The following is a 25836-nucleotide window of genomic DNA, read 5'->3' as shown; positions in this document are numbered from 1 at the left end:
CCAAACTCTCAGGGCCGCCACCACCACTGGACTGGTGGAGTACCATGCCAGCGGGAATGACAGAGGCGCAGTTACCAACGCCCCCAAACTGGTGCTCTTACATGAAGCCGCCTCCATACGCACCCATGCCAACCCCTCCCCCACCACCCACTTCCTGATCACGGCTATATTAGCCGCCCAGTAATAGTTGCTAAAATTTGACAGCGCCAGCCCGCCCTCTCCCCGACTCCGCTCAAGCATTACCTTCCTTACTTGCGGGGTCTTGCCCGCCCAGACGAAGCCCGTGATCACTCTGTTGACCCGCTTAAAAAAGGACCGTGGAATAAAGATGGGGAGACACCGAAATACAAATAGGAATCTCGGGAGGACCGTCATCTTCACCATTTCCACCCTCCCAGCCAGAGACAACAGAAGCACGTCCCATCTCCGAAAATCGTCCTTCATTTGGTCCAGCAGCCGGGCCAGATTTAATTTATGCAGCCGGTCTCATTCCCGCGCCACTTGGATGCCTAGGTACCTTAAGCTTCCCTCTACTAACCTAAATGGCAGCTCACCTAGTCGCCTCTCCTGTCCCCTCGCCTGGACCACAAACATCTCACTCTTTCCCATATTAAGCTTATACCCTGAAAACCAGCCAAATTCCCCTGGAGTCCTCATGATTTCTACCATCCCCTCTATTGGGTCCGAAACATACAGAAGCAGGTCATCCGCATAGAGCGAAGCCCTATGCTCCACCCCGCCCCGGTCCTCTTCAGCCCCTCGAGGCTCTCCGAGCAATTGCTGACGGTTCTATCGCCAGCGCAAACAACAGTGGGGAGAGGGGGCATCCCTGTCTCGTCCCCCGGTGCAGTCTAAAATAGTCCGATGTTGTCCTATTCGTCCGTATACTTGCCACACGAGCCTGCTACGGCAACCTGACCCAGTCAATAAAGCCCCGCCCGAATCCAAGCCGTCCCAGTATCTCCCACAGATAGTCCCATTCTACCCGATCAAAAGCCTTTTCTGCATCCATTGCGATCACTACCTCCACCTCCCCACTTTCCGGGGGCATCATGATCACATTTAACAGCCTTCTTACATTGGCCACCAACTGCTTGCCCTTAACAAACCCCGTCTGGTACTCCCCAATAACGTCCGGAACACAATCCTCCATCCTGGAGGACAAGATTTTGACCAGCAACTTGGCATTTACATTCAACAGGCATCTACATTCAACAGGGAGATCGGCCTGTAGGACCCACACAGCTCTGGGTTCTTATCTTATCCTGCTTAAAAATCAGCGAAATTGTTGCCTGTGACATCGTCAGGGGCAACACCCCTCTTTCCCTTGCCTCACTGAACATCCTCACCAACACCTGCCCCAATATCCCCGAGAACATTTTATAAAACTCCACTGGGTACCCATCCGGACCCGGGGCCTTACCCGCTTGCATGGCCTTCAAGCCCTCCACTATCTCTTCCAGCCCGATTGGGGCCCCCAGCCCTTCTACCCGCTCCCCGTCCACCTTTGGGAAATTCAGCCCCTCCAAGAAGTGCCTCATCCCCTCCGTAGGGGGTTCCGACCTGTACAGCCTGCTGTAGAAGTCCCTAAACGCCTTATTCACCCCTAATGAATCACCAACCAGGTTCCCGTCTCAGTCCTTTACTTTCCCTATCTCCCTCCCTCTTCCTGAGCTGCTGTGCAAGCATTCTGCTGGCCTTCTCTCAATGTTCATAGATCGCCCCCCTCGCCTTTCTCAGCTACTCCACCGCCCTCCCTGTGGTCACCAAGCTAAACTCCACCTGTAACCTCTGCCGTTCCCTAAAAGCCCTGCCTCTGGGGTCTCCGCATACCTCCTCTCAATCTGTAGTATCTCCTTTACCAGTCGGTCCGTCCCTGCCCTAACCACCTTCTCCCCATGGGCCCGGATCAAGATCGGCTCCCCCTGACCACCACCTTCAGTGCTTCCCACACCACCGCTGCTGAAATTTCCCCTCGTGTCATTGACCTGCAGGTAGCTCGGAATACATTTCCTCAGCCGCTGGCACACCCCTTCATCAAACGCCCTGATTAAACACCCTGATTAATACTAACATTATTAATGTAAATATTTGGGTTTCATATTTTAAAATCCCTAAAAATACTGCTTAAAACTTTTGTCAATGTATTTTTATGATGGCGTTTCAAGACAAAAAATATTTTGTACACTTATATATGGCGTGCCGTTGATCATTTTCCTTCAATCAGAACTGAAGCGCACAATAAACATTAACACCAGCCAAGGGTTTCAAGCAAATAATTTTCCTAAATAAACAAAGCGCCAATAAACAACCACCTAGCGTATTCGGTAGGATCGTGTATTTGTTTATATATTTAAATATCCAGGATTATATAAAAATAGAAATCGTGAATACACGTTTACAATTCATTTGGCAATCTGTTTCAGCAAATACGGGTGTTACGCCATGTAATCTGAATGCCAAGAGCGATTATCAAAAAGTAAAGCGAAACAAATCAGTCAAGGCCTAGATTGCTCATTAAAACCTCGGGGCAGATTTTAATAAGCATTCCTGCTTGCATTCTCCGTCATCGGAGCTCACCAGAGCCCAGGACTAGGGAAAGTAATGATGATCATCCGGCTCAATAATAAAAAAAATTACACACCAAACGCGCACGTCAAGTTATTAAATCTATTCACCTAAACATGAGGGGCGTTCCTACGATTTAAAAACAAACCCTCTTCAGCCTATATTACACATTCAGATTTTGATCCCGCTCAAACAAGATACGGATTTTTAACATGTTCCCTTTCTTCAGCCGTTCCGCCGGTCCGCGTTTTGGCCAGCTCAACAAAACCTTCCGAAAGATTTTCTATTATTTTATCCCCTTGAATATAACCGGAGGTTAATATCTGATCCCAAATTAGCATAGAGTGCTTTTGCATCAATAAAAAGACAGTAGAAAATGTAAAACGCCGCGGCTTACTTTGCATAATTTTTTTAAAGTCAAAATTGTCCTCCCCTCTCTTTCTTTCGCTTTCCCTTTATTTGTTTTATTTTTTTTCCCTCCCCTTCCTTTTCTTAAATTTTTATTTTTAAAAAAATTCCTCGGCGGAATGCGCTTCGTCGAAACGGCCGATCCGGCTGTGTTTGTACCAGAAAGAAATGCATTAAAGTTTTCTTTTTTGCTGGCCCCGCAATCAAATACAGTAATAAGGCAAAATAAATTATGCTAAATGGAAATATGAATATGTAAAATTAGAGCCATTACCTGGCTTTTCATCTTTGGACGCTCCATCCGCCATTTTGAATATCAATTCACTTTACCCGGAATCCCCCGCGATTCGATCAAAATATCACCAACAATCCGCAAACTATTTACAACCCACTGACAAACAAGCCCCATTCACATCCGGGCTTTTTTTAAATAAACATCACATTAACTCGCATTAAAAACTATTTATTTATTTCGGATTTTCTTTTAAAGGCGCGCCTTTGTCGTCACCGCCGCAGACGCTTCGGCCCCCTTCGGCGGAAACGAACGGAAATTAACGACCTGATTTTTAAACGGAACATAAGCTCAGCAGCTAAATTACAACGGGCGGGGTTTGATTTGTGTTTGCGTGTGGGGCTGTCCATATCCCCGAGAGCGTGCATGGGTGAAAAGCCGTCGTTTTGTTTATTTTCTTTTCGTTTTGGAAAACGGGTCTCTTCCGGAAATTGCCGAATGGATTCCTTCCCCCGCCCCCTCTCCCCTCCGCGAGCTGCGGCCCATGGATGCTCATTAAGTACATTCATTCATCCTCTGGTATTGTATTCCGCTGTTTATTAAAATGGTCGGTAATCGCTGTCGTCCTTGGCGCGCGTATGCAGACGGAAATGGACGGAAATTCACGAATAGAAAGCGACTTTCTGTACAGGGGCAGAAATACCCTTGGGACCTGAGGCTTCAGGAGACCTTTGGGGTTCGCAGTGTGTGTGTGTTTAAGGGTTTCATTGTGAGAGCAGCGATCCAATCTTTCTTTTGTGACGGTTAATAACTGTCAAGGAGAGAAAAAAAGTCACACTTCTGGTGAACTTAAACACTGGGAAAGCAGAGGTTCCCAACATCTTCATATTTTGGATAATAGAAGATGGCAAACTGGGCATTTGGTACTTGATAGTTCAAACGAAATCAGAGTCGAGAATTGTTCTGCCTTTGAACTATTCTGCCACTCTGCCAGCTCAATCTGGCAATTCCATGGCGCTGTTGGTGACTGCCAGTTTATATATGTAAATGAGGTTGTAGTGAGATTAAAATCTTTCAGTCAATGGGATAGTCTAATTAATACATCCATTTACCTTGACAATGCTTCCAGAGTATTAAATTAAGTGCACATCATCCTTGTGCCTTTTTCAGATATACCCTTGTCCACACAACCTTAAATTCTTTGGCAACTTTGGTTCTTTCTGCGTGGTGAAGCCTGGTTGCAAACGTTTGCAAGAACACTTATATTGTTCTATTATTCTTAAAATAATTGGGAGCTCATTGTTATGAGAATGTGCCACATTTTGGTCAGCTGCCCAGCAACAAGGTATCATTAATTCACTGGCCACATGGAGAACTGTAAGAAACAGAATCAATGATACTCCAGCATTGTCGAGAGTCCAGAAGTAGCGATCTTTGGAGTGTCGGAAGACACGAGAGTCCAGGGGGCGACAGGCCAATGTCTTGGCATTTTCCGCCCTGGTAGCCCGGAGACGGATATTGTTGAAAAGGAGGGACTGGGGGGGGGGGGGGAGGGGGAACTGGGGGTGTCGGTGAGTGACCTGGCAGAGTTTCTCAGGTTAGAAAAAATAAAGTTCGCCTTGAGGGGTTTGCCCAGAGGTGGCAGCAGTTTATCGACTACTTCGAGAAAAGTTAAGATGTCAGCGGGGGTGTGGTTAAAATGGGGAGGCAGGGAGTTGGGATGGTGGTAGTATTTCGTTCAGTTTGTTAATTACAGCCCTGGTGGTTTGTTTTGATTTGTAATTATGTTTGTTGAGTGAATATATAAATGACTCAAAATATTTTTTTTAAATGATACTCCAACATTTTGAGTCCAAAGGTGTGATTATTTTGAATTTCTGGGAAGCAGAAGACACAATATCACTGCTGATCTAAGTGACTAATTCCTAATCTTTGTGACTCTGACCATGGTAGACGATCTCTTCTGTTTCTTCTTGACCTCTTGAGAATCTGCATGTAACATTGGTAGCACTTTCACGTTTAAGAAGGTTGTGCATTAAGTCCCACTGCAGAGATTTTCACACAACCTAGATTGACACTGAAATGCAGTACTGTGGAATTGCTACACTGGCAGAGCTACACTCTTTCAGATGAGATATTAAAGAAATTTAAGGAGGCACGGTAGCACAGTGGTCAGCAGTGTTGCTTCACAGCTTCAGGTTTGATTCCCGGCTTGGGTCTCTGTCTGTGTGGAGTCTGCACATTCTCCCCGTGTCTGCGTGGTTTTCATAAGAACATAACATAAGAACTAGGAGCAGGAGTGTGGTAGTATGTATTGGGGGTCATGTGGGACTGGAAGCCCTAATGTCATTGGCTGACAGATCCCGGGTCCTGGTTGGCCGTTGACCTCTAGCTCCGCCCTGAAGGCGGAGTATAAGAAGCCGGATTCCTCCCCCGCAGGCCAGTCTACTATTGAGCTGTGGGGGAACAGACACGCTTAATAAAGCCTCATCGACTTCACTCTATTCGCCTCACGGAGTCTTTGTGCGCTACAATTTATTAAGCTTGCCTAAAAAGGACTATGGAGCTCAGGATCATTCCGGAATGCCTGAGGATCAGCCCCCACGCAGTGATCGCGGCAGCAGCCTTCAAGCACTGGCAGACTTGCTTCGAGGCCTACCTCAGAACGACCACGGGCCGGGTCACAGATGACCAAAAACTACAGGTCCTGCACTCGAGGGTGAGCACGGAGATCTTCTCCCTCATCGAAGACTCGGAGGATTTCCAGACGGCGTTCGCAGCACTGAAAAGTCTCTATGTCCGCCCAGTTAACCAAATCTACGCTCGCTACCAGCTCGCGACGAGACGGCAAGGTCCCGGAGAATCGATGGACGAATTCTACGCCGTGCTGCTGATTTTGGGACGAGCCTGCAGCTGCCCTTCGGTGAACGCAAATGAACACACGGACATGTTAATGCGCGATGCTTTTGTGGCAGGAATGAATTCCTCCCAAATCTGCCAAACACTTCTAGAAAAGAGTCGCTAGGACTCTCAGAGGCCCGGGCCCTAGCAGCCTCCCTAGACGTGGCCGCGTGTAATACCCGCGCCTACGGCCCCGACCGTGCGGCAGCCCATTGGGCTCCGTACGTACCTGTCGCGACAAACCCACCCCCACCCCCCGGACACCCCACAGGCTTGCGCGGTCCAAATGCTGAGTCGCACCGGGGGCGCCCGCTGTTATTTCTGCGGCCAGGCGAAACACCCCCGACAGCGCTGCCCGGCCCGCGCAGCTATCTGCAAGACCTGCGGGAAAAAGGGCCATTACGCGGTTGTGTGCCGGTCCCGCGAGGTCACCGCTGTCCCGGGTGAACAGGGAGCCCTTCAAGCCGTTTACGTGCCCCAACCCCCCCCCCCCCCCCCCAGCACACCATGTACGACCCGCAGGCGCAGCCGCTCTGGGTCCCGCCCACCGTGGTCCCGGGAGAACAGGGAGCCCTGCACGCCGCTTACGCTCCCCAACCCCCCTCCCCGCACCCCATGTATGACCCGCCGGCGCTACGGCTTTCGGTCCCGGCCACCACTCTCCACGGAGAAGAGGGAGTTTTGCGCGTCCCTAACGCCCCCCCCTAACCCCCACCCCGCGCCCCATGTCTGACGCGCCGGCGCCACCAACTTGGGTCCCGACCACCGCTGTCCCCGGTGAGGGAGCTCCGCGCGGTCCTAGCGCTCCCCAGCCCCCCCAGCGCCCCATGTGCGACCTGCAGACGCCGCCATTTTGGGTCCCGGCCACCACGAGGGGAGGAAGGGCGCCGCCATCTTGGACCGCCCCAGACCTGTACGACGCGTGGGGGCGGCCATTTTGTCCACCCCAGCCGCCATCTTGTGACCCCCAGCCACGTGCGCTGTATGGGGGCGGCCATTTTGTCCATCCCCGACGCCATCTTGGACGGCAACAACGGACCCCACTCCACTACTACAACCACGTCTCGCTTCAATTACGCTCTATCAAGCTCGGCCCCGGACACTCCAGACGACGATGACAACGGTGCTAATAAACGGCCACGAGACGCCATGCCTAGTCGACTCCGGGAGCACGGAGAGCTTTATCCACCCCGACACGGTAAGACGCTGTTCCTTGACCACCTATCCCAGCGCACAAAAGATTTCCCTAGCTGCAGGATCCCACTCCGTACAGATCCAAGGATTCTGCATAGTTACCCTAACGGTGCAGGGGAGGGAGTTCAGAAACTACAAACTAAACGTCGTTCCCCAACTCTGTGCCCCCACCTTGCTGGGATTAGATTTCCAATGCAATCTACAGAGCCTTACGTTCAAATTCGGCGGCCCAATACCCCCACTCACTATCTGCGGCCTCGCAACCCTCAAGGTGCAACCCCCGTCCTTGTTTGCGAACCTCACCCCGGATTGCAAACCCGTCGCCACTAGGAGCAGACGGTACAGCGCCCAGGACCGGACCTTCATTCGGTCCGAAGTCCAGCGGCTACTAAAGGAGGGCATAATCCAGGCCAGCAATAGTCCCTGGAGAGCGCAGGTGGTAGTAGTGAAGACAGGGGAGAAACAAAGGATGGCCATAGACTATAGCCAGACCATCAACAGGTACACACAACTAGACGCGTACCCTCTCCCCCGCATATCCGACATGGTCAATCGGATTGCCCAATATAAAGTCTTCTCCACCGTGGACCTCAAGTCCGCCTACCATCAGCTCCCCATCCGCCCAAGTGACCGCAAGTACACAGCCTTCGAGGCAGACGGGCGATTATACCATTTCCTAAGGGTCCCTTTTGGCGTCACAAACGGGGTCTCGGTCTTCCAACGGGAGATGGACCGAATGGTTGATCAACATGGGTTGCGGGCCACGTTCCCGTATCTCGACAATGTAACCATCTGCGGCCACGACCAGCAGGACCACGACGCCAACCTCCAAAAATTCCTCCAGACCGCCGAAGCCTTGAACCTCACGTACAACGAGGACAAGTGCGTTTTTAGCACCAATCGGCTAGCCATTCTGGGCTACGTAGTGCGCAATGGGATAATAGGCCCCGACCCCGAACGTATGCGCGCCCTCATGGAATTTCCCCTCCCGCACTGCCCAAAAGCCCTGAAACGCTGCCTGGGGTTCTTTTCATACTACGCCCAGTGGGTCCCCCAGTACGCAGACAAGGCCCGCCCCTTAATACAGACCACGACCTTCCCTCTGTCGACAGAGGCTTGCCAGGCCTTCAGCCGCATCAAAGCGGATATCGCAAAGGCCACGATGCGCGCCATCGACGAGTCCCTCCCCTTCCAGGTTGAGAGCGACGCCTCCGACGTAGCTCTAGCGGCCACCCTTAACCAAGCGGGCAGACCCGTGGCCTTTTTCTCCCGGACCCTCCACGCCTCAGAAATCCGCCACTCCTCAGTGGAAAAGGAAGCCCAAGCCATAGTGGAAGCTGTGCGACATTGGAGGCATTACCTGGCCGGCAGGAGATTCACTCTCCTCACGGACCAACGGTCGGTAGCCTTCATGTTCGATAATGCACAGCGGGGCAAAATCAAAAACGACAAGATCTTAAGGTGGAGGATCGAGCTCTCCACCTTCAACTATGAGATTTTGTATCGTCCCGGAAAGCTGAACGAGCCGTCCGATGCCGTATCCCACGGCACATGTGGCAGCATACAAAATGATCAGGGGGTTGGATAGGGTGGACAGTGAGAGCCTTCTCCCGCGGATGGATATGGCTGGCACGAGGGGACATAACTTTAAACTGAGGGGTAATAGATATAGTACAGAGGTCAGAGGTAGGTTCTTTACGCAAAGAGTAGTGAGGCCGTGGAATGCCCTACCTGCTACAGTAGTGAACTCGCCAACATTGAGGGCATTTAAAAGTTTATTGGATAAACATATGGATGATAATGGCATAGTGTAGGTTAGATGGCTTTTGTTTCGGTGCAACATCATGGGCCGAAGGGCCTGTACTGCGCTGTATTGTTCTATGTTCTATGTGCCAACACACAAATTAACCGCCTCCAAACCCTCCACGAGGACCTCTGCCACCCGGGGGTCACTCCGTTTTTCCACTTCATCAAGTCCCGCAATCTCCCATACTCTTTAGAGGAGGTCCGTACAGTCACAAGGGACTGCCACATCTGCGCGGAATGCAAACCGCATTTTTTCAGGCCGGATGGAGCGCACCTGATTAAGGCTTCCCGCCCCTTTGAACGCCTCAGTCTCGATTTCAAAGGGCCCCTCCCCTCCACCGACCGCAACGCATATTTTCTTAATGTGGTGGACGAATACTCCCGCTTCCCTTTTGCCATTCCCTGCTCTGACATGACCGCGGTCACAGTCATTAAAGCCCTGAACACCATCTTCACACTGTTCGGTTGCCCCGCATACGTCCACAGCGACAGGGGGTCCTCTTTCATGAGTGACGAGCTGCGCCAGTTCCTGCTCAGTAAGGGCATAGCCTCAAGCAGAACGACCAGCTACAACCCCCGGGGGAACGGGCAAGTAGAGAGGGAGAACGGCACGGTGTGGAAGGCCGTCCTACTGGCCCTACGGTCCAGGGACCTCCCAGTTTCACGGTGGCAGGAGGTCCTCCCGGACGCTCTCCACTCCATCCGGTCGTTATTATGTACGAGCACTAATCAAACGCCTCATGAGCGTCTCCTTGTCTTCCCTAGGAGGTCCTCCTCTGGAACGTCGCTGCCGACCTGGCTGGCGGCCCCAGGACCCATCTTGCTCCGAAAGCATGTGCGGGCACATAAGGCGGACCCGTTGGTCGAAAGGGTTCACCTCCTCCACGCGAACCCGCAGTACGCTTACGTGGAGTACCCCGACGGCCGACAGGACACGGTCTCCCTGCAGGATCTGGCGCCCGCCGGCAACACACACACCCCCCCGACACCATTCACCCATGCCCTTGACCGTGCCCTTCCTGCCACCGCCGCACCCCGCGACCGCCCCCTTCCCAGAAGGATCGGTTCCCCTCCCCTCAGGCCCGACCAAGAATAAAGCCCAAGCTGAAACCGTAAGGCTCCCGGAGACGACAACACCGGTACAAGCACCACCACTACCACCGGGGCCGAGGCGATCGACACGGACGACCAGACCGCCCGACCGACTCGTGGCGTCGATCTAAATCAAAATATGGACTTTTCACAAGAACATTTTGCTTTTCTCCCTATACCCTCTGTAAATAGTTGAAACAGGACAAAATTGTACAATACTGTATTGCCATGTGAATGTTTTTTTTCCTCCCAGGATCAGCCCTGTAAACCCTTACCACCATACGAAGCATCACCCCGCCGGGTTTATTTTTGACAAGGGGTGAATGTGGTAGTATGTATTGGGGGGTCATGTGGGACTGGAAGCCCTAATGTCATTGGCTGACAGATCCCGGGTCCTGGGTGGCCGTTGACCTCTAGCTCCGCCCTGAAGGCGGAGTATAAGAAGCCGGAGTCCTCCCCCGCAGTCCAGTCTACTATTGAGCTGCGGGGGAACAGACACGCTTAATAAAGCCTCATCGACTTCACTCTATTTGTCTCACGGAATCTTTGTGCGCTACAAGGAGTAGGCCATCTGGCCCCTCGAGCCTGCTCCACCATTCAATGAGATCATGGCTGATCATTGTGGACTCAGCTCCACTTTCCGGCCCGAACACCATAACCCTTAATACCTTTATTCTTCAAAAAACTATCTATCTTTATCTTAAAAACATTTAATGAAGGAGCCTCTACTGCTTCACTGGGCAAGGAATTCCATAGATTCACAACCCTTTGGGTGAAGAAGTTCCTCCTAAACTCAGTCCTAAATCTACTTCCCCTTATTTTGAGGCTAGGCCCCTTGTTCTGCTTTCACCCGCCAGTGGAAAGAACCTGCCCGCATCTATCCTATCTATTCCCTTCATAATCTTATATGTTTCTATATGATCCCCCCTCATCCTTCTAAATTCCAACGAGTACAGTCCCAGTCTACTCAACCTCTCCTCGTAATCCAACCCCTTCAGCTCTGGGATTAACCTAGTGAATGTCCTCTGCACACCCTCCAGTGCCAGTACGTCCTTTCTCAAGTAAGGAGACCAAAACTGAACACAATACTCCAGGTGTGGCCTCACTAACACCTTATACAATTGCAGCATAACCTCCCTAGTCTTAAACTCCATCCCTCTAGCAATGAAGGACAAAATTCCATTTGCCTTCTTAATCACCTGTTGCACCTGTAAACCAACTTTTTGCGACTCATGCACGAGCACACCCAGGTCTCTCTGCACAGCAGCATGTTTTAATATTTTATCATTTAAATAATAATCCCTTTTGCTGTTATTCCTACCAAAATGGATAACCTCATTTGTCAACATTGTATTCCATCTGCCAGACCCTAGCCCATTCACTTAGCCTATCCAGATCCCTCTGCAGACTTCCAGTATCCTCTGCACTTTTTGCTTTCCCACTTATCTTAGTGTCGTCTGCAAACTTGGACACATTGCCCTTGGTCCCCAACTCCAAATCATCTATGTAAATTGTGAACAGTTGTGGGCCCAACACTGATCCCTGAGGGACACCACTAGCTACTGATTGCCAACCAGAGAAACACCCATTAATCCCCACTCTTTGCTTTTTATTAATTAACCAATCCTCTATCCATGCTGCTACTTTCCCCTTAATGCCATGCATCTTTATCTTATGCAGCAACCTTTTGTGTGGCACCTTGTCAAAGGCTTTCTGGAAATCCAGATATACCACATCCATTGGATCCCCGTTATCTACCGCACTGTTAATGTCCTCAAAAAATTCCACTAAATTAGTTAGGCACAACCTGCCCTTTATGAACCCATGCTGCGTCTGCCCGATGGGACAATTTCCATCCAGATGCCTCACTATTTCTTGATGATAGATTCCAGCATCTTCCCTACTACCGAAGTTAAGCTCACTGGCCTATAATTGCCCGCTTTCTGCCTACCTCCATTTTTAAACAGTGGTGTCACGTTTGCTAATTTCCAATCCGCCGGGACCACCCCAGAGTCTAGTGAATTTTGGTAAATTATCACTAGTGCATTTGCAATTTCCCTAGCCATCGCTTTTAGCACTCTGGGATGCATTCCGTCAGGTCCAGGAGACATGTCTACCTTTAGCCCCATTAGCTTGCCCATCACTACCTCCTTGGTGATAACAATCCTCTCAAGGTCCTCACCTGTCATCGCCTCATTTCCATCAGTCACTGGCATGTTATTTGTGTCTTCCACTGTGAAGACCGACCCAAAAAACCTGTTCAGTTCCTCAGCCATTTCCTCATCTCCCATTACTAAATCTCCTTTCTCATCCTCTAAAGGACCAATATTTACCTTAGCCACTCTTTTTTGTTTTATGTTTTTGGAGAAACTTTTACAATCTGTTTTTATATTCTGAGCAAGTTTACTCTCATAATCTATCTTACTCTTCTTTATAGCTTTTTTAGTAGCTTTCTGTTGCCCCCTAAAGATTTCCCAGTCCTCTCGTCTCCCACTGATCTTTGCTACTTTGTATGTTTTTTCCTTCAATTTGATACTCCCTTATTTCCTTAGATATCCATGGTCGATTTTCCCTCTTTTTACCGTCCTTCCTTTTTGTTGGTATAAACCTTTGCTGAGCACTGTGAAAAATCACTTGGAAGGTTCTCCACTGTTCCTCAACTGTTTCAATGTAAAGTCCTTGCTCCCAGTCTACCTTAGCTAGTTCTTCTCTCATCCAATTGTAATCTCCTTTGTTTAAGCACAAAACACTTGTTTATGATTTTACCTTCTCACCCTCCATCTGTATTTTAAATTCCACCATATTGTGTTCGGTCCTTCCGAGAGGACCCCTAACTATGAGATCCTGAATTAATCCTGTCTCATTACACAGGACCAGATCTAGGACCGCTTGTTCCCTCGTAGGTTCCATTACATACTGTTCTAGGAAACTATCGCGGATACATTTTATAAACTCCTCCTCAAGGCTGCCTTGACCGACCTGGTTAAACCAATCGACATGTAGATTAAAATCCCCCATGATAACTGCTGTACCATTTCTACATGCATCAGTTATTTCTTTGTTTATTGCCTGCCCCACCATAATGTTACTATTTGGTGGCCTATAGATTACTCCTATCAGTGACTTTTTCGCCTTACTATTCCTGATTTCCACCCAAATGGATTCAACCTTATCCTCCATAGCACCGATGTCATCCCTTACTGTTGCCCGGATGTCATCCTTAAATAACAGAGCTACACCACCTCCCTTACCATCCAGTAAGGGTGCTCCAGTTTCCTCCCACAGGATGGGCAGGTTAGGTGGATTGGCCATGCTAAATTGCCCTTGGTGTTCAAAAAAAGTTAGGTGGTTAATGGGTTACGGGGATGGGGTGGAAGTGTGGGGTTAAGTAAGGTGTTCTTTCCAAGGATTGGTGCAGGCTCGATGGGCTGAATGGCTTCCTTCTGCACTGTAAATTATATGATTCTATGAAATAAATACTTGCATTTATATAAAGCCTTTCATGATCACCAGATATCCCAAAGCATTTTACAAGCAGTTAAGTAATTTTTTTGAAGTGCTTTTAATGTTGTGTTGTCAGTCCATTTATTCACAGTAAGCTCCCACAAATAGCATTGTGACAATGACCAAATCTGTTTTTCTGATGTTGATGATGGATAAATATTAACCAGGACATTGGGGCTAATTCCCTGTACTGTGGGATCTTTTACATGCACCTGGGGCAGCCAGGGTCCCTTAGTTTAATCTCTCATCACAAAGACAGCATCTTCAATAGTACAGGACATCCTAAGTGCCACACTGGAGTGTCAGTTCTTTTGATTTTGTGTTCAGCACCTGGCGTTGGATTTGTAACCACAACCTTCTGCCTAAGAGGCAAGAGTTCTACTAAAGAGCCTCAAGAATACCTTCGTTGAGCCAAACCACTGTCTGTCTTCTCAGGTGTATGTAAAAAATCCATGATACTATTATAGGAGGAACAGGGGAATTCTCCTGATGTCTTGGTCAATATTTATATCTCAACCATTTATCATTAAAATAAATAATCTAGTCACTGTCTCAATGCTGTTATGCAAAAATTAGCTGCTGCATTTCCCTACATTGCTAAGTGGGAACCAGTGGATGTAGTATATTTGAATTTTCAAAACATTCCATAAAGTGTCACACAGCTTGTTGCTCAGGAGAAAGGTTCATGAGATTAGAGATAATTTATTAGCACAGATAGAGGTTTGTTTAAAGGACAGAAAGAAAGAATAAACAGGACATTTTCAGTTCGACAGGCTGTTACTCATGGAGTGACTTAAGGGTCAGGCTGGGACCTCAGCTATTTACAATCTATAGCAATGAATTGGATACAGGGACTGAATGTAACATATCCAAGCTTGCTGACAATACGAAGTTGTGGGAAAGTCACCAGCAAAGAGGATGCAAAGTAATATCAATTGGTTAACCAAGGGGGGAAAACGTGAAAGATTAAGCATAATTTGGGGAAATGTTAAGTTACTTTGGTTGGAAGAGCAGGGATGGGAAACAAATGCTGGCCTTGCCAGTAGTACTCGCATCGCAGGAAATAATAAAACAATAGAAAAACTGATATTCTTTCAATGGCGAAAAACTATTAAATGCTGGCGTTTAAAGGGTTTTGAGAGTCCTTGTACAAGAAATACAGAAAGTTAACATGCAGGTATAGCAAGCAATTAGGAAGGCAGATGATAGACCTTTAGTGTAAGGGGACTGGAGTACAAAAGGAAGGAAGTGTTTCTGCAATTGTATAGGCTTTGGTTAGAATCCATCTGGAGTACTGCATATGGTTTTGATCTCTGTAACTAAGGAATGATATTCTTAGCTGAGAGGGTGTGCAGTGAAGGTACACAAGGATCATTCCAGAGTTAAGAGACGTCTCCTATGATGAGAGAGATTGAATAGAATGACCCTTCACTCTTTGGGGGTTAGAAGGATGTAAGGTGAAATGAAAAATTGAAACATGTAAAATTCTGAGAGGCCTTGACAAAATAGAAGTTACAAGGTGTTTCTCCAGACTGGAAAATTTAGAGCCAGGCAGTGTAGTCTCAGAATTTACAGTGCAGAAGGAGGCCCATCGAGTCTTCACCGGCCCTTAGGAAAGAGCACCCCACCTAAGCCCACACATCCACCCTATTCCCGTAACCCAGCAACCCCACCTAACTTTTTTGGACACTAAGGGCAATTTATCATCGCCAATCGACCTAACCTGCACGTCTTTGGACTGTGAGAGGAAACCGGAGCACCCGGAGGAAACCCACGCAGACACGGGGAGAACGTGCTGACTCCACACAGACAGTGACCCAAGCCGGGAATCGAACCTGGGACCCTGGAGCTGTGAAGCAATTGTGCTGCCCGGGATGGCCATTTGAGATTAGGAGAAACTACTTCACTCAGAGAATGTTTGTAATTCTCTCTCCCAGAGGACAGTGTATGATCAGATGTTGAGCATATTCAAGACTAAGATCGATAGACTTTTGGACTCTCAAGGAAATCAAGGGAAACGGAAATTGGGGAGAAAATAGAGTTGAGGGTCAGCCATGATCTTAGTAAATGGCAGAGTAGCCTCGAGCGGCCATATGGCCTACTCCAGGTCCTGTTTGTTATGTTCTTAAAACAGTGACTATGGACGTGATTTGACTAAATGGGAACAAAGTCCCAATGCAAGTGCATTTAGCCACCTGTTTCCTGGCGCTCACGGTGCCGAGAAACACAACGCTATCGGACAGCCGCTGGTTAGATAGCGAAAAGCGCGCAGCTGAGACCACACACAGCCCCGTTTTCTGCATTGAGGAGGTCCACTCACCGGAACTCCTCAGAGTAGCGTCCCGATCTATGCAACCCCTGAACACACGTCCCCAGACCCAACTCACTATGAGCGGCTCCCCGCTCAACACCCATGCTGGGCACCTCCAGCCTGATCGCCATCACGTGAAAATGCCAACCTGGCCCCTTGGCAGTGCCACCTGGGTGCCTTAGCAGTACCAGTCTGGCACCAGGTGATACTTTCAAGGTGCCCAAGTGGTATCAGCACTGCCAGGGTACCACCCTGCCCAAGGTTTATGCACCTGGGGGCCTCCGACCCCTGGGAGACCCACACGAGTGCTGATCCGTCTGGTCCCTGTTTGTGGGAACCAGTACTGAACGGCGCTCACCTGAGATCTCCGAAGCGAAGAGATAGATCCCAGGAGTGAGGTCTCCCGGCTTCTATCTGCCACTTTGCGCCATGGCGTGCTATTTTATGGGTACAGCATAGCCGTTCGTTTGCACCCTACATTTCAAAAGTAAATCATTTGCTGAAAAGAACTTTGGAACATGATTTTTCTTCTTCTGCCGCCTTTAACACAGTCAACTACACTATCTTGCTAAAATAATAATAATCTTTTGTTATGGGCCAGGGTTTAGAGAACATCAAAGTATATTTTGGAGGTCACCTGACCCACAACTTTTAATAGATTTTGGTTATGGGGAGCACAAGGGCCCACTTTACAGGTGTGATGCAACAGAGATCTAAATTATTTTTACAAGAAAACAATGTTTATTCTATGAATCCAGTTAACATTTTATAAACCCACAGCAAACATCTTACCAACTACCAACACTGATAACCCCCCTAAAAAGATAGTACTCTATAGGTAACCCTTAGTAACTTTTCTAACAACATCCATATGCCAAAACAATTTTTAACAAAGACAGTAGGCTTGAATTCTCTACAGAGAACAATTATCACTTTTAAATTATCAAATGATCTAAACACCTTGTTTAACATACAGTGAGAGACCAGTATACATCTGCTTGATTGGAATGCAGCTCGCCAACTGAAAGCAAAACTAAAACACAGAGCCAAAAAGAGCTTCCAGCTCAAAACGAAAGTAAAAAAGCAGAATCACATTCCAGCTCCACCCACACAATGACATCACTGCAGCCATTTGATAACACACACTTTTCTTAAAGGGACTCTCACATGACACTTTATTATTGTTACAAGTAGGCTTACATTAACACTGCAATGAAGTTACTGTGAAAATGATCTGTGAAATGATCTGTGATACTGTGAAAGTGGGCAGCACAGTAGCACAAGTGATTAGCACTGTGGTTTCACAGCGCCAGGGTCCCAGGTTCGATTCCCTGCTGGGTCACTGTCTGTGCGGAGTCTGCACGTTCTCCTGCGTGGGTTTCCTCCGGGTGCTCCGGTTTCCTCCCACAGTCCAAAGATGGGCGGGTTAGGTGGATTGGCCATGATAAATTGCCCTTAGTGACCAAAAAAGGTTAGGAGGGGTTACGGGGATAGGGTGGAAGTGAGGGCTTAAGTGGGTTGGTGCAGACCCAATAGGCCGAATGGCCTCCTTCTGCACTGTATGTTCTATGTAAAATATCCTTGTTGCCACACTCCGGCGCCTGTTCGGGTACGCTGAGGGAGAATTCAGAATGTCCAATTCGCCTAACAGCGGGTCTTTTGGGACTTGTGGGAGGAAACCGGAATGCCCGGAGGAAACCCATGCAGATACGGGGAGAACGCGCAGACTCCGCGCAGACAGTGACTCAAGCCAGGAACCGAACCAATGTCCCTGGCGCTGTGAAGCAATTGTGCTAACCACTGTGCTACCATGCCACCCACAAATGCCTCTGCCGTGTTGTACAACTGGATAAGACTGCCCTGCTTGGTTCCAGTCTTATCCATCTGATTGTACAATAAGCATCTTACAACACCAGGTTAAATTCCAACAGGTTTGTTTCGAATCACTAGCTTTCGGAGCTTCACTCACCTGATGAAGGAACTGCGCTCTGAAAGCTAGTGATTCGAAACAAACCTGTTGGTCTTTAACCTGGTGTTGTAAGACTTCTTACCGTACCCACCCCAGTCCAACGCCGGCATCTCCACATCATGGCATCTGATTGTAGTCAGAGCATCTCCTGTAATGGATTCTCTTCCCACATTACCTGTAACATTGACCGCCATTCCCGGTCTGCTCTTCTTCATAATCTATGTGATGGTTTTGGTGCCATCTTCTGAAGACATGGACCTGACTTCACTGAGTCAAACTGGAGAGTCCTTTAAAAAATGGCATGTGGGACATGCATTCAGAAGTTCCTACTCCAGTTGTAGCAGATTCTATTTTTGCGGGCAGGGGAAGGAACCAGATTTTAAATTGCACTGGTGGGAAATCAGAGCTCAGGAGGGCCATTTGACTTGACTGCTGAGTACAAACAGGCTCAATTTTCATTGCTCCAAAAGCCTAAACCTACATAGACCTAAACACCTGTGAATGGCAAATTTAAGGTCTGTTTAAGTGTACGTATCTGGCGATTAAAATTCCTAGTCCATTTAAGGTTGAAAAAAATCACTAGATTTCATAAAGAGTGAAAAAAACACCTGCCTTTTGGAGTGCATTAGTTGATATCTGTAGCTTAGAAAAAAAACACTAGCCATCTGTTTTTGCAATTTCAATAGACACCATTATTTAAGATTTCCCCAAGGTTGTTCTACAGCTGAAGGCTTAGCTGAGTTTCAAAAGGTCCATCAGCAGGGAGTGATCTCATTTTGATTGACAATTTTAAGAATGTATTAAAGGATTATCTGCCTTTGTGGTAAGTGAAATAGATGTTTGTTTTTACAACAGATTGACGACTTGGGGAAATTAAAAAGATTTTCAATGCATTTTATGAATGAGAATTTTTTTCAGAATGAAGTGTGTTTGACTGGGTGCTGTATTAGATGGTGCGAAGTTTAATTTTCTTTTCATCTTGAAGTCAAAGACATGGAACGGGATTCTCCGAGCCTCCATGCGGAAATTGCGATCGGTGTGGGGGTGGAGAATGGGTGTTGACTCCGGTCTCCGGAGAATCGCCGCGAATCGCGCGCGCGCAGTCTACGTGGTGCAGGTAGGGGGCAATTGACAGAGCCCCCCCCCCCCGCGATTCACTGAAGTAAACTGGCCGAGTTCCGGACAGCGGGTTCTAACCACGTTTTGCCTGTCGGGAACGGTCGCCAGCGGCTGCGGACTCAGTCCGCGGCTGCCCTGGTAGGGGGTGGGGGGATTCTTCACCGGGGGTGGGGCACCAGGGATAGCCAGGCTAGCGATCAGGGGCCACCAATCCGCAGACGCACACGATCTTGGGGGGGCTATATTGTCAGGGCTGCTCTGCGTTGTGAATCAGCCATGTCGCGCGGGGCGGCCGCCGAAGGCCGCCGACGTGCGCAGACTCCCGATCGGAAGTGCCGGGCCTCGTATTGCCAGGCAGAGCTGCGTGGAGTTCTCCGGGGCCCTGCTAGCCCCCTTCAGGTAGGAGAATCACTCTGGACTGAAAGTCCACAGTGAAACGCCCACATTTTGATGCTCGAGTGGGGACATAGCCCCATTATTGGAGAATCCCGCCCATGGTTCCTGGGGTCTTCACATAATGGATACTGGGTGAGTGGTTATGGGGACCATGAAGGGGCATAGGGAATACAAGGGGAGTCATGGAGTGGTACTGGAGAGCAATGGAGAGAGTGGGGTGGATGGTTTGTGGAGGGAGTCGCTGACCTTCATCCTTAAAACTGATAAACAGAGGCGGACATTCTAATCTGCCAGCATCAGCATCTATCCAACTCCATTGCTGCCTTGAGCCTGCCTCCAGTGGTGACCCACCATAACCCCCAGAGCAAATATATGATAACATTGCTGTCTCCAAATGCAACTATTTATTTGCTCTCATGGCTGTACTCCCATTCTCTTCAATCACTAAACTTCAGCTCAGCCAAAAACCTGCTGCCTACAACCTATCATACTTAAGTTCCACTCATTTTAAAAATTCATTCAAGGGATGTGAGCTTCACTGACTAGGCCAGCATTCATTGCCCATCCATAATTGCCCTTGAGAGGTGGTGGTGATCTGCATTCTTAAACCGCTGCAGTCCATGTGTGCAGATACACCTACACTGTTGTTAGGGAGGGAGCTCCAGTATTTTGACACAGTGACAGTGAAAGAATGATAATATATTTCCAAGTCAGGATGGTGGGGGGCTTGGAGGAGCACCTCAAGGTTGTGGTGTTCCCATGTATCTGCTGTCCTTGTCCTTCTAGATGGTAGTAGTCATAGGTTTGGAAGGTCTGTCTAAAGAGCCTTGTTGAGTTTCTGCAGTGCATTTTGTAGATGGTACACACTTCTGCTATTATGCATCAGTGGTGGAGGGAGTGAATATTTGTGAAAGAGGTGCCGATCAAATGGGTTGCTTTGTCCTTGATGGTGTCAAGCTTTGTGCATGTTTTTGAAGCTGCACTCATCCAGGCAAGTGGACAGTATTCCATCACACTCCTGACTTGTGCCTTGTAGATTTTTAACGGGCTTTGGGGAGTCAGGAAGTGAATTACTTGCCACAAGATTCCTAGCCTCCAACTTGCTCTTGTAGCTACAGTATTTATATGGCTAGTCCAGTTGCATTTCTGGTCAATGGTAAGTCCCAGGATGTTGATAATGGGGAACTTAGTGATGGTAATGCCATTGAATGTTAGTAGGCGATGGTTAGATTCTCTTTTTTTGGAGATGGCAATTGCCTGGCACAAATGTTACTTGCTACCTGCCACCCCAAGTTCAGATACTGCCCAGGTCTTGCTGTATTTGGACACAGACTGCTTCAGTATCTGAGGAGTCGCAAATGGTGTTGAACATTGTGCAGTCATCAGCGAACATCTCCACTTTTGACCTTATGAGGGAAGGAAGGACATGGATGAAGCATCTGAAGATGGTTGGGCCTAGGATACCACCCTGAGGAATCCTGCAATGATGTGCTGGAGCTGAGATAACTGAGTTCCAACCACCACACCCATCTTCCTTTGTGCCAGGTATGACTCCAACCAGCTGAGAGTTCCCCCCCGATTCCCATTGACTCCAGTTGTACTAGGATGCCACACTCCGGTCAAATGGCAGTTGGATTGGATTTGTTTATTGTCACGTGTGCCGAGGTACAGTGAAAAGTATTTTTCTGCGAGCAGCTCAACAGATCAGTAAGTACATGGGAAGAAAAGGGAATAAAAGAAAATACATAATAGGGCAACACAACATATACAATGTAACTACATAAGCACTGGCATTGGATGAAGCATACAGGGTGTAGTGTTAATGAGGTCAGTCCATAAGAGGGCCATTTAGGAGTCTGGTAACAGCGGGGAAGAAGCTGTTTTTGAGTCTGTTCGTGCATGTTCTCAGACTTCTGTATCTCCTGCCCGATGGAAGAAGTTGGAAGAGTGAGTAAGCCGGGTGGGAGGAATCTTTGATTATGCTGCCAGCTTTCCCCAGGCAGTGGGAGGTGTAGATGGAGTCAATGGATGGGAGGCAGGTTCGTGTGATGGACTGGCCGGTGTTCACGACTCTCTGAAGTTTCTTGCGGTCCTGGGCCGAGCAGTTGCCATACCAGGCTGTGATGCAGCCCGATAGGATGCTTTCTATGGTGCATCTGTAAAAGTTGGTCAGGGTTAATGTGGACATGCCGAATTTCCTTAGTTTCCTGAGGAAGTATAGGCGCTGTTGTGCTTTCTTGTGGTAGAGTCGACGTGGGTGGACCAGGACAGATGTTTGGAGATGTGCACCCCTTGGTATCAAAGCCAGTCACACTCACCTCACCTCTGGAGTTCAGCTTTTTTGTCCATGTTGAACCAAGACTGTAATGAGGACAGAAGCCAAGTGGCCATGGTGGAACCCAGATTGAGCGTCAGTGAGCAGGTTCATGGTAAGCAAGTGCCACTTAATTGCACTGTTGATGACTCCTTCCATCGCTTTACTGATAATTGAGAGTAGACTTATGTGGCGGTAATTGGCTGGGTTGCATTAGTCCTGCTTTATGTGTACAGGCCACACATCTGGACAATATTCCACATTGTCAGTGTAGTAGCTGTATTGGAACAGCTTGGGTAGAGGTGTGGAAAGTTCTGGAGCACATGTCTTCAGTATTATTGCAGGAAAATTGTCAGGGCGCATAGCCTTTGCAATATCCAGTGCCTCCAGCTGTTTCTTGATGTCACATGGAGGGAATCAACTTCGCTGAAGACTGACATCTGTGATGTCGGGGACCCCTGGAGGAGGCCAAGATGGATCATCAACTCGGCACTTCTGGCTGAAGATTGCCACACATCCAATCAACCCTGTGCTCACTAGCCTACTTTAACATCCTATTCTAGTAGAGCCTCAAATCCCATCCTCATGTTTAAATTCTTTTATGGGGTCTCACCACTTCCTATCGGTCACATTCTCCAGCCCTACAATCCTCAATGAACTCTGTGTTGTTCTATGGCTGGCCGATTGTGTATGCTGCCACCCCTTTTAGCCCACTATTGGTGGCTATGACTTCAGCCATTGAGTTTCCTCGCTCTGGAATTTCCTTTTTAAATCTTTCTGCCTGACCACCTTCCTAACCTGCTTGATGACCCTTTTTAAAACTTAACTCCTTGTCAAGGTTTTGTTCACTCCCCCTAGGGTATTTCTTCCTACGGGTTGGTTTCAATTTCTGTCTGATTACAATTTTGTGAAGCAGCAAGAGTAATTTTTCTACTTGGTGATACATAAATGTGAGCTGTTATTGTAAATAATTCCACTACCTCTAGGTACATATTATCATGTACATGGTATTCACTTTCTTGGTGGACAGCTTGCCAGGATGTCCAACTCCTCTGCTTCCTCCATCGCCATCAGAATTTCAAGAACACCGTCACAGCAGGTTACAATTCAGTATCATGCCTAGCTGCTTGCAGATACGTTTACAGGAATAAGGTTTCTGCCTTTCAAAGTGGAATGCCTGCCTCTTTAAACTGTATATATAGCCTTAAATCTTGCAACTGCTCACTATTTTCTGCCCACTCAGAACAGTTCACGATATTGGGGTTTTCCATACAAGATGATGCAGAAAATCCTTAAAGCTCGGCCCTTAATACCAGGCTCTGTTATGACCAGGAGTAGTAAGCTCACAATTGTCTAAAACTATTGATAAGCTCCAGTTCACAGGCCATTACCATGTCCTAAATAGGTGTATAAAATAATCCAAAAGTTAATGGAAGACTTCCCTTTATTCCTTAAGGAATAGAACACGAGGGGTTAGAAGTTATGTTACAACTATACAAAACCCTGGTTAAATTACACCTGGACTACTGCAAGCTGTCCTGGAAAATGCACTTTAGGAATGAGATAGTGGCCTCGGAGGTAGAGCAGCATAGATTTATCGGCATAACACCTGGACTCCAAGGGTTAAGCTATGAGGAGAGACTAAACAAGCTAGTATTATTCCCAGAAAATTAGACAGTTGAAGGGAGATTTGATCAAAGTTTTCAAGATGTTAAGAGGATAGGGTAGATAGAGAGAAACTATTTTCACTGGTTGAGGAGCATGGGACAAGAGGGCTAGTCTAAAATCTAGAGCCAGACCTTTCAGGAGTGAAATTAGAAAACACTTACACATGCAGAAAGTGTGGTAGAGATTTGGAACACTCTTCCACTAGTGGCAATGGATGCTAGATCATTTGTTACTTTTAAAATTGAGATTGATTGTTTGTTACCGAAATGTATTAAGGCATGGGGGGGGCGGGGGGGGGATACATAGAATTAGGTTGCAGACCAACCATTGAATGGTGGAACAGGCTTGAGTCGCTAAATGGCCCCTTCCTATTTCTACTATATCATAAGCCCCCCATAGTTAGAAATACCTGTTTTTCAAAATAGTTTCTTGTATATTCAAATATATTCCTCTATTTTTACTCATTTTTCTTCAGCTATTTCACTACCTGCGCCATTCAATATTAATTGCCTGTGTTTTTTCCCTCCTTGCCTGTACCCCTACCGTGGCCAGTACTGGTCCCAGCCTGTTCACACGAAGCCAATCCAGCTTCATTCCCTGATGATGGTCACCTACTTCTTCATTTTCTATTTTCTTCTATTGTCAAAATATTGTCACCATTAAAGACTTCAAAGATAGGCTGCTGGAAACACCTCTATAACCTCTGAATACTTTGTGCATTGACAATGACTGCTAAAAGACATCCTTTACTTTGAAGAGTGCAGAAATATGTGCAATCTAGTGTATAGCTAGACTTGAATTTGAAATAACAATGTAGATGACAATTTAAGAGCGTTTATTCATTCTGCTAAAAAAAATCTTCAATACAAGTAGATGAAGTATATTTGGTACGCGATTTAGTGGACGACAAAAAAGTCCAAATTTGGGCACGATTAGCAGGGTGTTTCCCAGCGTTATTAAATGGGACTCTTTTTTGGGGGCCCACTTACATTCATTTCCTGAAGTACAGGAAGAGATCGAGGAGCAATTTTTAAATGCCGCCCAAATCTCTCGATGCCCCCACCACAGCCTTGGGACCCCCTCCAATGCACCCAACTTACCGATTAGGGGGTCCTCTAGGGTCCTTCATCCAACCTCATAAAGGCAGAGCACCTCCGGACTTGATCCCCGGCATGGGCAACCTGCCATCAGGGCACCTGGGACACTGCCAGCCTGGCACCCTGGCAGTGCCCCTGCTATGCTGGCAGTGCTACCTGGGCACCCTGGCTGTGCCAAGGTGCCCGGGTTGCATCAGGAGTGCCAGGGTACCACCCTGCCCAGAGCCCAACTACCCAGGGACCTCTGATCTCCTGGAAGGTCATGCTGAGTGCCGTTACACCTGGTCCACGTTTGTGTAGACAAGTGCTAAATGGCAAGGTCTCTTAAGACGTGGGCATTCAATCACAGGCCTAGGGAGACTCTGGCACAAATATATTTAAGTGAGTTTAACGGCACATTTAAATATGCAAATCTGGACCCCGCCCATCCATTGAGGTGAAGATTCAGATCGCAACGCCTCGCCAGATCTCTAGGCGTTCCGAGCTTCGTAAATCTCACGAGAGGCCGGTCGTGTCACTGAGTTGGGCGCGACAAGACCGTATGATCGCGGCCTCAGTCTCAGAACTTAAACACATTAAATGATAAAGAAATGTTGGGCTTATCCAAAAAAGTGAAAATTATGCCACATCTTGCCTTCCTCACTAGGAAAAACGTTTGAATGTAACGTTTGGAATTTCAGTGAGGTGGTATTGCAACCAAACGGATTTTGTGGCATCAGTATGGAAATAATTATTTTCCTATTGTCGAATTAAACTGTTTTTTCTGTTGAGACACACTTTTGGCAGTCTGTGCTTATCACTGCTGTGAAGTAGACTATTTTTTCTAATCAGGTATAGATTGGTAAAATGTACTATACCCACCTCCCTGTAATCAATTGTAAAAGATGCATTAAATTCTTTCTCCTGTTTTTCAAGGTGAGTGATTCAGTGCTGGAAAAGAAAACATATTTCCACTTTGGGAAACCAATGTCAGTATTAAGTAATGCATAGCCAGCTGCATTGAATGTTCTCACTACTTGAGCCTTAATACAATTGCAGGAGAGCACCCTCTAGTGTGAATTTCATACATTGTGTGGATCTGCTGATTGGAACTGCCAAAATGCATTATCGTGACCCTTCTCAGTGGGACATCTTGGTAGAAAATGAATTGTCCCGATTAACGGATCACCCTGCTTAACAGAAGTCACAGCTGACTGCACTGTTTGTAATCTCCCAGTCCACTAGCATTACAACCAGCTGTGAGACTCAACTCTGCAT

The 25836-nt window shown here is 47.7% G+C and overlaps 1 protein-coding gene and 1 long non-coding RNA gene across 8 annotated transcripts in view; one reads left to right on the top strand and one right to left on the bottom strand.

Annotated features, from left to right (window-relative positions):
* The window catches only part of LOC140427869 (POU domain, class 2, transcription factor 1-like), a 329760-nt gene extending 326365 nt beyond the window's left edge, over nucleotides 1–3395 (bottom strand). For all 5 annotated transcript variants that reach the window (XM_072513676.1, XM_072513677.1, XM_072513678.1 and 2 more), the window contains exon 1: nucleotides 3251–3395. In XM_072513676.1, coding sequence (XP_072369777.1) covers nucleotides 3251–3284 — 34 coding nt within the window. In that variant the 5' untranslated portion in view covers nucleotides 3285–3395. The remainder of the gene's footprint in view (nucleotides 1–3250) is intronic.
* A 187-nt stretch (nucleotides 3396–3582) lies between these two features.
* LOC140427870 (uncharacterized) overlaps nucleotides 3583–25836 on the top strand; it is a 49439-nt gene continuing 27185 nt past the window's right edge. The window contains exon 1 of one of the 3 annotated variants that reach the window (XR_011948654.1): nucleotides 3583–3787. This is a non-coding gene — a long non-coding RNA (uncharacterized lncRNA). The remainder of the gene's footprint in view (nucleotides 3788–25836) is intronic. The other 2 variants (XR_011948653.1, XR_011948655.1) reach the window with 2 other exon arrangements.

Source organism: Scyliorhinus torazame, chromosome 8 (genome assembly GCF_047496885.1).
Source record: "Scyliorhinus torazame isolate Kashiwa2021f chromosome 8, sScyTor2.1, whole genome shotgun sequence".
Taxonomy (NCBI): domain Eukaryota; kingdom Metazoa; phylum Chordata; class Chondrichthyes; order Carcharhiniformes; family Scyliorhinidae; genus Scyliorhinus; species Scyliorhinus torazame.
The sequence above is the reverse complement of the archived record's forward strand: the minus strand, read 5'-3'. Positions and strand labels throughout refer to the sequence as shown.